General features: G+C 47.6%; 2 protein-coding genes across 7 annotated transcripts in view; one reads left to right on the forward strand and one right to left on the reverse strand.

Annotated features, from left to right (window-relative positions):
- Positions 1–1,856, reverse strand: part of IFT140 (intraflagellar transport 140) — an 85,812-nt gene extending 83,956 nt beyond the window's left edge. For 2 of the 3 annotated variants that reach the window (XM_041462279.1, XM_041462274.1), the window contains exon 1: positions 1,515–1,856. The gene's annotated coding sequence lies outside the window, so the exon portion shown is untranslated. The remainder of the gene's footprint in view (positions 1–1,514) is intronic. The other variant, XM_041462278.1, reaches the window with a different exon arrangement.
- Positions 1,857–5,728: 3,872 nt separating this feature from the next.
- CRAMP1 (cramped chromatin regulator homolog 1) overlaps positions 5,729–13,576 on the forward strand; it is a 49,198-nt gene continuing 41,350 nt past the window's right edge. For all 4 annotated transcript variants that reach the window (XM_041462375.1, XM_041462377.1, XM_041462376.1 and 1 more), the window contains exons 1-2: positions 5,729–5,864; positions 8,039–8,388. In XM_041462375.1, the coding sequence (XP_041318309.1) occupies positions 8,040–8,388 (349 nt within the window). In that variant the 5' untranslated portion in view covers positions 5,729–5,864; position 8,039. The remainder of the gene's footprint in view (positions 5,865–8,038; positions 8,389–13,576) is intronic.

Below are 13,576 nucleotides of genomic sequence, written 5' to 3' on the forward strand. Positions count from 1 at the left end.
ATTTTGGTGCAATAACAAAATTACAGCTTGAGCTGGTATCTCCAAGGAGCCATGTCAAAGAAAGGAACCCCTGGGCATTTACACCTTTTCAGTCTAAGGGCAGGGAAAGTCTGGGGGCTGTCAGCTGCTGCTGAGCGCCTCTGAGTGTCCCTCACCTGGCTGGGCCACAGGTCCCTATGCCCTGTGTTCTGCAGAGTCAGCAGTTCACAGCCTGTTGCTCTGGCCACCCAAAGCTCAGCCTACAGCTTGCACTGCAACTGCACCCTGAGCTACCGGCACTGGCACTGAACGAATTCCTAAAATACTAGAAGGCCACAATGAGGTGCTCACAGAGCCTTCCCTTCTCCAGGCTAAATACCCACAGCTCTCCAGTCTGTCTCCAGATCAGAGGGGCTCCAGACTCTGGAGCATCTCCGTGGCCTCCTCTGGACTCTGTGCACCAGCTCCATGTCCTTCCTAAGCTGGAGCTCCAGAGCTGGAGGTACACTTGAAGGTCTCACCTGAGCAGGGCAGAGGAGCAGAATACCTTCTGCCCTGCTGCCCACGCTGTGGCGATGAGCCCAGGACATGGGGGCATCTGGGCTGCCAGTGTGTATTGCCAGGTCATTTCCAGTCTTTTACCCACCAGTACCCCAAGTCCTTCTCCTCAGGACTGCTCTCAATCTGTTCATCCTGCAGACTGTACTGGTAATGGAGATTGCCCCAACCTAGTGCAGAACTTTGCACATGGCCTTGTTGAACTTCATGAGGTTCACAGAGATAAACACTACAGACAACATTAACAACTGCAAATGACAGCAGCGAGCCAGAACACGGCACATATTTCAAAAAATAATCAACTATCAGGAAAAAAAAATATATGCTATTCTGTCTTTGGGGACAATACGTAAAAAGCTGATTTTATGTTCTGTCACAGTGATATCAGCACATTTAATCGAGGTTGATAGCAACTTGGTTTGCTGTACCTGTGGAGCTGCAGACTCATCACCCCCAGTCACCATAGCATGGTGAAAGGGGTCTCTGTCCAAGTTGCCTTAACAAGACTCTCCAGCAAGGCTCACGTTACCAATGCAAAGACAAAGATCTTTCCTTTAATCTCTACCTATGAGAAATGCTAGTTTCTAAATTGGAAATTGTTTAAAAGAGCCAGCCCCAGAAAAAAAAAATACAAAATTGCTCTGTGCTACAAAAAGATGGTTAATGACTACGTACAATCTTCTCTAGCTAGCAAGACAGAAGTAAAAGCCCGGTTGAATGTTGAATCCTGCACCCACACAGAGGGAGAAGGGGTGGGGAGCCTGTGCCAGGCAGAGCCCAGGCTGCTCCTGGAGCGGGCCGAACCCTGCGCGCGTCCCTCGTCAGGGCCGTGCTCGCCACTCGCCGGCACAGAACAAGGGGCTCCACAAACTCCACGGCTCCGAGAAGACAAACACGCGGGCCACACCACCACGATCTCGCCCGCGGGCGGATTCGGCCGCCCCGCCCCCGCCACCAGCAGCTCAAGCGCCCCTTACCTCCGGCCGACCGCGATCAACCCCGCTGTTGCGGGCCGGGCCCAGACCCAACCACGGAGAGCCGGCCGGCACGCCGCGGGCTGCTGCGGGTAGAGCCCGCCGCCTGCTCTCCCCCGCGCCCTCCCTGCCGCCCCGCGCTCACCGCCCGCGCCGCAGGCCGCACTCACTCCGCGATGCTTTGCGTTACCCCGACAACGGGGCGAGCCGCGAGCGGAAACGGCCGAGCGGAGCCGAGGAGTGGCGGGAACGGCCGAAACCGCCCGGCGGCACACGAAGAGTGGCGGAAAGTGACGAGCGCTGCGGGTCCGGCGGCGGCGCCGCTGCGCTGTCCCCGATGGTTTCAGAGCCGTCTTCAGGGTTTGGTGGCTTGACCTGTGAGGAACTTTTTCTACCGCCGGTGATGGGCTGTGCCGCCGTCCCGAGAATCGAAATCATTCCCCAAACCCTCCTGGTCCCCAACGCTATCAAGCACCTGCTGTGAGGGAGTGAGACCCAGCTGAACCTCCGTGATCTACAAACCCATATCTTAACTATATTTAATTGTACCGCCCAGAACTCAGCGACTCTTTTAGAGTTTTGGTGTGAAAAGTTTTTAACTTAACAACTAAGTCTTTCTAATAACATCTAAATAAGCACAACCCGTAAAGCCCTCCTACCGCCCTGCACCCCCTCAGCCACCTACAACCCACGTCAGGTACAGCCCCGCTCCAGCCCCAGCTCTTGCCCCACTGGGCCTGCAGCCAGGCCCAAGGGCCAGCTTTGCCTAACACCTTCAAAAAGGTTGAAAAAATTCAAGACCAAATCCCCACAGCACTGTCCTACCCATAGTTATTTGTAATTCCTCTGAAGTCAGAACACTTCTGTGCAAGCTGATGAAACGCAGCTCCTGCATATTTCGAGGCTGACTGGCCATGTGTAATGTGTCATTTATGTGGTGCTTATCAGTTTCCTTTCCCAAATACGCAGGGACACTTGTGAAAAACAAACAAAAAAAACCCAAACAAACAAAAAACAAACAAACCAAAGCTCAGTTTTGGTAGCAAGTAGGAAAAAGTACCCAGTGAGAGGCACACAGTACATTGAAACACACTGTATATCTGCTAGAATGATGGGCAGTATTCAGGTAGAGGGAAAACACTGGTAGAGGGAAAACACTTAGACCTTCTTGTTACAAGTCAGCAACTCACATAGACCAGAGCTACAGAACTGACAAAGTCCTGTTTCCTGGAGCTTTTTATCTTCTCCCTCTACAAGGCATCAGCTCTAACAGTCATTTATGGCATCTCTTTGTGGTGGATTCCTTGAACATGCAATAGCCCAGTTAGCTCACTCAGGCGCCACTCCCAGAGTCAAATTCATTTCTTGCCTCTGCCCTGCCAGTTGTTCTCACTGCAGCCTTGAGTTCATCAGACTACAAGTTGAGGAGTTGAACAGACCGTGTGCAGATGCCTTGTTTTCTCAGACAACCAGGCTGTCGTGGAAACTACTGCAACTACATGATACACTCAAGTCAGAAACATACAGCCAGCTGGAGCCTCAAAAAGTCATCAAGTCCATCATCCCTTTCTGGGCTGGAATAAAAAGAGTCTAAACAACCCACCGACTGTCTCTGCTCAAGTGACCACTTTACAGCTCTCAGAATTGGCTGGTTCAATGCTACATACTAATTTTTTCCCATAACTAAACTACATATTCCTACTTGTGCAGGCTTAACTGGAAATGAAGTTTTCCTGCCCTTTAATATTCGACAGAGAAGCCCTGCTTCTATGACAAATAAACAAGTGAATGTGGACCCCTAGGATCTTAACATCTTCCCTTCTACTCATAAAATCACATAGCCACAGAATGGTTTGGGTTGAAAGGGGCTTTAAAAAACATCTAGTTCCAAGTCTCTGGTATCATAAAAGATGCCTAACAGCTCCAAATCCCTTAAGGCCCAGGACTGGCTGCAGTTGCCCACAGCCCATTTCCTCCCTTCCCTTAAGGGCTTGACCTCACACACCAAGAAGAAAACAAAGTTGCATGACTAGGTGCTTCCTTATTCTGTAAGCAATAAGAGATTAACAATAGCAGTCTGTCGTTCCATTTAAATCCTCTTACATGCATGGGAAAGAACTGCTTTAGCAACACAAAGATCATCCATTATTGTCTGCCAGAATAAACAATTTCAGAGCCTTTTAAGAAGAAATAAATTATTAATGAAATCCGCTAGCTTCTAAATAATCTAAAAGGAAAATACAGAACATTCACTATATTGGTGGCTTTTACGCCTAGGATCTCTGAAAAAGTATTTCCATGTTATAATTTGCAATGATCGTGCACATTAGATTCAAAATTAAAAAAAATTAACAAACCTAAAGGATTAACTTTGTCCTTCTGCTGAACAGTTCTGCATTACTTGCTCTATTTTCTAGTAAAAATGCAATTTGTTATTCATACCTTAAAATACACAGGATGTGGGACAAATCCAAGTTAATATTCTTGCCTGACCTAGAAAACCATGACAACAAACACTGGAAGATTACTTGCATTTTGTGGGCTGTGCAGGTCTGTAAAAACAGACTAGTGAGGAAGGGCCAGGGATCAAAACCGAACAAATGGAAGCTCATGTGTCTCTTGGCGTCTCACCCTACCCCCTGCCTCTCAGCTCTTGTCCAACTCCTTTTCAGTCAGCTTTTCTCTCACAAACATTTAGACACACGAGCAATTTCACACCCTAACAGTCCACTGAAGGCAATGAAGCTATTCAAGCAGGGAAAGTTATTTACATACAGAGAATGGAAACCTTCAACTGGAGAGCTGAACACAACTGCACATCTCTCGGCATAGCACTATGGAAATACATGGTAGTGGAGATACAGAATCCATTTCCTAACAGCACTGCTGAATTTGGTTGAGGCCAACGAGGAAAAATATGCCACATGATCTCGTGCGAGATTATAACAAAATTGGAAAATATTTTCTTAAAAAAACCCCAAACAATTAAGATGCAGATTTAAATGCAAATCTCAGCACTGGAGACAAACCTTTTTTAACAAATTCCATTTAGAGCAGTCCACTTGGTTGCTCACAAATACACTTTACAGCACATTTACAGGTGACAACACAGTACTCAAGACATGTTACATTTCTACCATCATAGATAATTATATGCCACATACTGCCCGGGAGGCCAATTTTCCAGAATTTTGACACCATCATGAGGTTTAACTACTTACGACTTTATTTCTAAGCTTACAAAGATTTTCCTTGGAAGAGGACTAAGGCACCCTTTCCTCTTAATCTTTATGAAAATCATAAAGATTAAAAAAAGAGGATGATCTAATGTTCTTTCCAGAAACACGTTATTAAGGGAGAAGTATCAGTTATAAGATTTTAAAAAATTATCCTGCTTAGCAATTAACGTGAAGTCACCACACAGAAGTATCAGTCCACATCAAGGAGCCCCCACTGCGAGAAGAATGCCCAGCAGCAAACTCAGATCCAGCGAAGGGCCTCAGGGGGGACGTCTGTTCCCAAGTGCACTCCATGAACGTCCCAGCTGCCCCAGGGAGAGCGGCCCCACGGCTTTCCCGGCGAAGGAAGCGAGCGTCCCCGGTACTGCCGGCCCGAGACGATCGCAGCCCCGCCGGCCCGCCGAGAGCGCCGGCGACCGCGAGAGAGCAGCGCCGCCGCCCGGCAGCCGGAAATACTGCGCCGCATGCAAATCACCCGCTCCCTGACCAATGGAATCCTGGACCCCGTCCAAAGGCCTTAGCTAGGTGGCTCTCCATTGGCTTTTCTTTCAGCCAATCGGCAGCCAGACCTCGGGATTCACCCTGCCCCTAGCAGACACGCGCTGCCGCCTCTTCCTCCGCGCGGAGCTTTCGTCACGCGCCCCGCTTTGTTTGGCTCGCGCTGGAGCCGTGGCCCCGCCCCCGCCTCGCTCCCGCTCGCCGCCGGCCAATGGAGCGCGTTGCTTGGGGGGCGGGGAGCGCCGGCGCTCTCAGCTGGGCCCGCGCGCCGCGGCCCCACCCCCGGCCCGGACAGGGTGAGGAGGAAGCGGAACCCCCACGGCCCCAGCCCGGCCCGATCCCAGCGCGGCCCCGAGCCCGGCCGAGGCTGGCGGCGCTGGGACCGCGGCTGGGTTTCGGAGCAGCCCGGGGAACAGGTCGGCCCCACAGCCGCGAGCGGCTCTGCCGCCGCCAGCAAAACTGGGAGGGCCGCTGGGCTCCGCGCCGGCCGCCTCCGGAGCTGGCGGGTGTGGGCGCAGCCCGGAGGTGCCTGGAGCTGCGGGTGCCGGAGCAGCCGAGGCAGCCGCCGGCGGAGGAGCCGGAGCGCGGAGGCTGCGTGACGGCATTGATGCGGCAGGTGAGGAAGGGGCGGGGGATGGAGCCTGCGGGGCGGGACGCACCTGGCCCTGGGGAGACCGGGCCGGCCCTGCTTGCCCATCCGGGCCGGCCGCGCCTGGGGAACGCGTCGCTGCGGCTCTTACGGGAGGCAGCGGAGGGACGGCCACAAGGGTGTAGACGACTAAAGCAGCTAGGCTGAAGAAATTTTCAGTTTAGGAGAAAAAGGGAAAGGAGGAAGAAGGTGAAAACGAAAGGAGAAAGCAGTTATAACGGGAAACTGCACGGCTTAGGCAGAATGTTGGAAGGAGCCAGCAGTTGAGAAGCGGGGCAGATCCTGGGCTGTGCTACTCGGGTCCTGTAAGGAGCTGTCCCCAAGGAGTGTGTCTTTGTTTCTCCCCCGCTAATTGTTGGGGGAGGCCAGTGGGTGAGTGCATCGTTTCATTTGCAGTAATAAAACCAAACTTGAAATTATTTAAGCTTTGCTTATGCAAAGTTTTTGAGCACACACTGTAAGAATGGGAGTAGTCTGTCCTCAAAATAACTAGAAACTGTAGGTTTTGGTGAGTGAAGAACCAGTCTGTAATTAGGGACCTGTCAGGTGAATAAATAACCAAATTTCAGTGTGAGTTTAGACCCACCATTCAGATCAGTTTATTGAGCATTTTCAAGGAGCGAAACATTGCCCAACACAATTCTGGATGGGTTCAGTGTTTTAGCTGAAAATTAGAGGAAAAAATATAATTTTAATAGTAAGAATACAACTCATAAATAGTAACTTGATGAATTTGTATGCCATATCATGTTGATGCATCTTTGTTAATTTGAACCTCGTTATCCTGGTGTCAGCCTAATATGTAGTGATTCCAGTGTTTGTGATATTCAGAATTTCCTCCTTGTGTAGGTTATCTTTTCCCTAGAGGGAAGTTGGATGGTGGCTCCTGCCATGGTGTCAAGGCAGCTGCATCCCAAGTGCTGCTCCTTGCTGGGTGCTCTAACTGGTTCTTTGCTGGAAGTTGACTTCTTTTAGATATGCTATCAGTAATGTTTTTACACTCTTTAGGAAAAACTAAAGCAGTTGTTGGGTTTTAACAGAGAATGTGATTAATGCCTTAAGCTTGTGTCCATGTCTGACGTTTTGTTCCAAGTGTTTGAAAAAAGCCTTCAGAATTGAGAGGATTTGTGAAGTCAGCACGGGAAGTGGTCATCCTAGCAACTGGTCCCAATGTCAGGTCCGAAAGTTGATAGATGCCTTTGAAAGCCCAGGGATGCTCTCTTGGCACAAGGGTTCAGGGCTGCCCTGCTTGGCTGGGGTCTCTGCATGGTCAGGAGCAACGAGGCAATGGTGCACAACCGCTGTAGGTGCATCTGAAGTTTATTGCCCTCCAGACTGGGGGGGGAAAGAAAGAAAAAAGGGGGGAAAGTGGCGTGGCTTTAATTCTCTCCTAGCAGAGGCGGCGGGCAGGGGTGCTGGCCTGGAGAGCCGGTCCCTGCCCGTTCCCGGTGACAGAACAGACCCAGCCCACGGTGCTGCCATCGGCGGGGGCGGCGGGGTCGGGGCAGCCCGGCGGAAAGGAGCGCGGGGAGGTGCGGGGTGGGGGCGGAGGGGAGCGGGAACCTCGGGAGCCTCGGCCAGTCCCAGCCCCAGACAAACACACAGAGGAGGAGAAGCCACCGCCGCATCCAGGATCATGGATCCCCCCCCCGCGGCGGGCCGGGCTGCGGCTCCGCGGTGAGGAGAGAGGAGAGCCCCGGGCCCGGGAGCCGCGGAGGGATGGGATGGGATGGGGGAGCAGCACTTCCCCGCTCCGTTCTGCTCCGCCGGCCCAGCGGCTGCCGCTCCTCCGGCGCTGGCGAGCGCTGCCACACGCCCGAGTTTGGCCGGGCGATTTCTCGGCCGAAGGCGGCCCGGAGCTCTTCGGGACGGAGACGGGGGGCTACCGGGGGCCCCTGGCTGCCGTTTGGGCCGGTTTGGGAGGGGTTGTGGTGGGGCTTTCCCCCTCCCACCCTCGGCACAGGTTGTTGGGTCGGGACAGCAAACGAAAGGGGATTTAGTAACAAACAACGGCGGCCATGTTGAGAGGAATTTCTGCAGCTAAACTTCTCCCCTCTCAGCCCAGGGGTTTCTCTGCCTCCCCGGGGGGCTCCCTGGCCTGACTGTGTTGCCCCCTCTTTTCTCCCTCTCCTCCCTCGCAGGATGACAGTGAAACTGGGAGAGAGCAGCGGGGAGGAAGGGGTGAAAAAGCTGGGCAAGAGAGCAGGAGGAGATGAGGAGTCCCTGGAAGAAGAAGGGGCAGGAGGAGGAGGAGAGGCAGCTCCAGGCAGCAGCAGCACAAAGAAAGAAGAGAAGATCATTAACAGCAACACTACCAGCAGCCCCCCACCGAACCCCAGCTTGTCACCGGCCCCTGCCTCTCTCCAGCCCTCCCAGAGCCAAGACCAGCATCATTTTCTCAGGTCCAGTGTCAGACCTCAGAGCAAGAGACTGAAGAAGGATTCCCAGGCATCCTCCTCGGTTGGCAGCAGCACTGCCGGGAAAGGCAAAGGTACCGTGTTTTGACATCCTAAAAACATGCAGGGAAGGGGGATGGCAAAGAGGGGAGGCACCTGTGGGGCTGTGGGTTGTCATTCTCTTTCTGTTGATGCTATCTTTTGTTTGGTTTTGGGAAGGTGTTTTGGGGCTTGTTTCTCATGGCTGGAATCTTCTTTGTGTCCCAAGGCTTCAGCTTCTCTGCTGCCCACTGTCCTCTCTGCACTTCCAGAAATGGGGGGGTCTGGGTATTTGTGTGGAGGAGGGAAAATTCTACACTATTGAAGCAAATCTTTAATGTCTTTATTTCATCTCTCTTGAGTTTTGGGAAATTCCTCTATTTTGATTAGAAAATCAGACTCTAGCTAACTGTGTAATCAAGTGGCTGCACTCTGAATTCTGTTCTTGGATAGTAACAAAATATTCACTGGGTGCTAGTTAGCATAGGAAAAATCCCACCCACAAGACATTGGTGATTTCCCCCAGTTATTTCTATTAGCCAAATAATTATTTTGGAAACAGCAATGAAATACACATATTGACGTATTTTTCCCTAAGGTGTTGGGAGTCCTGTTTCACAACAGTTTGAGCAGCTATGTGATTTGAGTTTTTATTAAGATTGGTTTGTATACATTTGAAGGTCTGTAGGTACAGATGTACATACACCTGCTTTTCTGCTTAGCACTGGGGATAAGGATTTGATTTTTTTTTGGCACTGTTTCTAACTTGAATAACTGGAAGGCAGCAGGGATATTTAAATATTTTGGTGCTATTGTGTGTGCTCAGCAGTGACTGATGACATCTCAGCGCTGCAGTTGAGCTGTACTTGAGCCTAATTTTGGATATCATGTGCTAAAGTACTGAAGTGTTATTTTCTGTTAATTTTTGAGAAAAACAGCACTCAAGAGATTGCATCAACATTTAAAATAATGAAATTTACTCTTGTCTGCTAAATTGGAGTATAATTCCATGTAGCATAAATGTGTCTTGGAGGTTACCTCCCTCTTGTCCATCTCAGGGGTGTGCACATGCTGGGCATTAAGTAAGCATTGCAGTTACAATAGTTTTGTGTTGCAGTAATAAAGCAGTGCAAATTGGGATATTTTAGTTATTGTTATATCAGAAAAATGTTCTTGAACTCAGTTGCTTGACGGTTGGTATAATTGACTAAAATATTTCTAAATACCTTAGTAAGTCCTCTTTAATCTCTTGATGTTAAATGAAAGCTCTGTGTGGTGGTAGAGGACAGAACAGAAAGGCCTACATAATTTTTCTTCCAGTTGCATGAAACCAAATAAACAAACAAACAAATGGAATACCCAGGAGTGTTTAGCTATGTATTATTAATGCCAGGATTGTAAATAGTATTAGATGTGAGAAGGTGTTTCTTTGAAATACATCTTGTCTATGATTCACAAATTGAATATGTCCATTTGAAATTATTCCATTGATTCGAAAGTCCACACATGTGTGAACAGATATACATGTGTTTGTGTAAGTGTGTATTCTTGTTTGTAGATGAACATTTATTTCCAATTCTAGAGCAGCAGAATGATTTTTGACTAAGAATATCCACAGAATAGGAAAAGAAATTTCATTGACTTTTGCAATTCAAATTCCAAAACAAACATAAGAAAATTACATACAGAACAGAAAATATTAACTCAGTAAGCAGTCATGGATAGTGCTTGCAATCACTGTACCACGTTGTCAGGTCTGGGAGAACTTCTTACATTCATCAGGAGTGACAGTGGTGGAATTATGACTGTGCTTTCACTTTTTCAATTTTAAGACCAGCCACAGCTCTGCCTGGCCAGATTTGGTGAGAATATGTCCAATTGATTGAATTATCTGATATGGTTGAGATTATAATTGTTAGATTTTGGACAACAGAGCCGTGGAGGGGGATCCTTTCTAATTTGAGCTCTTTATGTTCAAAGAAACCTAATGAGAGGTTTTCCAGGCCTGTCTAAATTCTCCCTAGTGGAATGCCTTGTGATCAGAATTCATAGCGCTCTGTGTTCCGAGCGAAGTGTCTCACAGAGCCAGCTTCTGATAGGGAATGAATGGAAAGGTGCAGATGACTAATATAGATTGGACTTAAATCCTTTCATTAGCTGTCCCACTAACTTTGTCCTCCCTCTGTAAGTATAAAAATGATGAAAAGCTGGAGCGCATCAGCTCTGAACCTGGAAGCTTTTGCATTGTTTACGTCAAAGTCAAGGTGATGGCTGCACAAGTGACTCTGACATTGGCCAGCTGGAGTGACCAGACCACACCTATGCTTGGTCCAGTGAAACCAGAAGCTTGTTTTTGTCATAGGCATTCAATAATGCTGTGTAACTCTTAACATTTTATTGAAGCGATTCTATTTCTAGAACCTCTGTGTTCTGAAAGGAAGACTCTCACTTGCCAATTTTTAAGGAGTGTGATCAATGCACTTACTTTCTTTCAAATTGTAGTTGCTCAGCAGGCATTGGTTTGTCTTCAGAAAAGTTTTGAAAATAGTAATTTTTTTTGTGTGTTGCAAATTCCTTTTTATTTTTGGCATTCATGCTTTTAGGGTCCTTAATTGTAGCAGACAAATTATTGATAAACTTGGCTGTAAACTGTAAAAAGAGTGTGCCCACTCAGCAGCTGCTGACTTTTCAACTTTATCTTACTGTGATTCTGGGAAGCTTGCTCATAATAATTCCCAAGTTCTGCCTCGTGGAGTGTGTAAACATGATGCTAATTGTCACATTGCCCTGATGTACTCTTTAATTGCACCTTTGAATCCTGCTTCTTGCCTTTTGTATACTGAGGCGCACTTTTGAGTTTAGGGCAAAAATTACATAGGAAGTAGTACAGTAAAATACAGTTTGGAAACTGTATTCACTTCAGTAGCCAATCCATTTGGAATTGTGGGAAGGTTTATCAAATTTCGTGCACAAATATCTAAATATCTACATTTTTTTTTAGAATTATTATCGTACTCTGTTAATCACCTTTTAATTGTATTTTCAAGGTTGTAGTCTACACCTCAACTGATGGATGACTTTTGAAGCATGAAAGCTTGAAAGGAAGTCTTCAAGTAACTTGCATGAAACCATACAGAAACTAGAAGGACTAGTGGTGTCGAGACAGTTTATTGAGGTAGTTCCAGTGCAGGGAGGTCTGCAGGGAGGAGATGCAGATCAAGTTAAGGTTGCTGAGAAAGAGGAATTTCTGAGAGTTTGCTTCTCAAATACCAGTATGCCACATGGTTGCTGAGCACAGGTGTTAAAGTGTGTTTGAGGCTTTGGTCTGTGAAGCCAGAGTGGGTGGAATATGTATGTGTGTGTATGTTGTGACCATGTTGGTAAAAGGTGCATCGGAATACGTGGCCACAATGTGCTGTTGATGTAGCTTGAACTAGAGTAGAGTATTGCCATTTTTGTGTTTTTATCCATCTTCTGAATGCAGAATGAAGTCAGGAGGACTAGCCTAATGGTGATGAGCTGAAGCTTGAAGATGTCTTTCATGCTGTTCTGGATTTATTCATAAAATGTGTAGAATGTCTCAAACAAGTATTTGTGTTTGTTTTGAGGTAACAATCAGTTCTTTTTTGACAAAGAACTTATTCAGCTGAAAGCTTAGTTGAATTAAAGTGTTCTGACTTTTGGCATGGTATAGAACTTGCTAAAAAGCAGTCTGGTTTGTTTCAGCATGCCAGAGTTTCATGTTTGATAGCATGTGGGTTAAATGAACTACTGTCTTCTGTAGAGAGGATATAGATACCAAAAAACCTGATGTATGTACTTACAATGTGTTCTATTGTAACTTCCTGAGTTCATGTGTTGCAGAATATATCGTAACCATCATTTGAGATGTTACTCCTCCAGCATCATTTCTCTGGGACACAAACCACTGTTTAAAAACTACTGGCAAAGTCCATTGTTCTGACATTCTCCTTAATTCTGTCCATCTCACTTGCACTTAGTACCTCTCCTTCCATCTTACCCTGACATGATTCATTCTTTGCTGTCCCGTTTACACCAGTTCTCCCTCCCTCCCTTTCGAAGTGGCTCAGGACCAGGACTCCCCAGTATCTCATCCATACAGCAAGAGGAGGATTTTCTCCTTCTGTGCATTAGGTACTGAGCTATGACAGGTGCCTGCCTGCAAGGCTGCATGGCCGCAGGGTTAAGTGGAGCTTTATACTGAGCCTTTGGGTGTTTTCTGGGAAGAGCAAGAGAATAGTGATTTACAGGAGATGTGTGAGTGACCAAATGTATAATAAACCACGGGGGAGTTTTTTATAGCTCTTCTGTGTTAGCTCAGATAGTGCTGCCTTTGATATATTGTATACTAAGCAGATCCTGTCCATAGAGAGAAGCAAGCCTTCGCTGTAGGTTTGTTAGAAGGCTCAGACTGACAGTTAACACTCTGTATGCTTTTAACACATTCAACTGTCTCTAATTTTCTAACTAGTAGCAGTTAGGAGAAGATAGAAGAAGGTTGTCTCTGTAGGACAGTTACCAGCTGAGCCTGAGATTAGCTGAGTTGGTTAGAGCATGGTACTAAGAATGCCATGGTCACAGGTTCCGTTCCCGTGTGGGCCATTCATGTGAGAGTTGGACTCCATAATCCTAGTGGGTCCCTTCCAACTCAAAATATTCTGTGAGTCTGTGGTTCAAACTTTGGGTGCTAATTTGCAAGAGTACTATATGGCATAACCCTGCTGTAAGACATAAGCTGTTCTAGACTCACCCTTCTCAAGTGTCCCTGCTGTGTTCTGTGAAGGCAGGGTGGAAACTTCCTTTCCAGTTACAAAGTTAGCAAAATGAAGCATTGACTTGTGGGGAACTTGTCTGTTACAAGTTGACATTTGCATCCCATGCTTTGTGGAGTGAGTTAGTCCTTGCATTTGGTATTTGAACTGCAGCAGGCAAGAGTGTGAATGCCCCATCTTGTTTATAAAGGTATTCCCAAATGAATGCTCCACCTACAGTGACTGGTGACTCCTGAAGAAGTTAAGATGTTGTGAGCTAAGCCTGTAACCCAGCCTGTATGTTAGGATAAAAGGGTGTAGTGAGAATTTACTCTGGGCATTTCAGCTTCTGTGTGTGCAATCTGTCACAGAAGATATGAATCAGCTGGCCTGTAAGAGCTGTCAATGGAAGACTGAAAGGCAAATTCTGAGATGCTACCTAGAAGGAAGAAGTTGTGGCGGTAGTCACTAT

The sequence above is a fragment of the Pyrgilauda ruficollis genome, unplaced genomic scaffold, assembly GCF_017590135.1.
Source record: "Pyrgilauda ruficollis isolate IOZ18807 unplaced genomic scaffold, ASM1759013v1 scaffold16, whole genome shotgun sequence".
In the NCBI taxonomy this organism is placed as follows: Eukaryota; Metazoa; Chordata; class Aves; order Passeriformes; family Passeridae; genus Pyrgilauda; species Pyrgilauda ruficollis.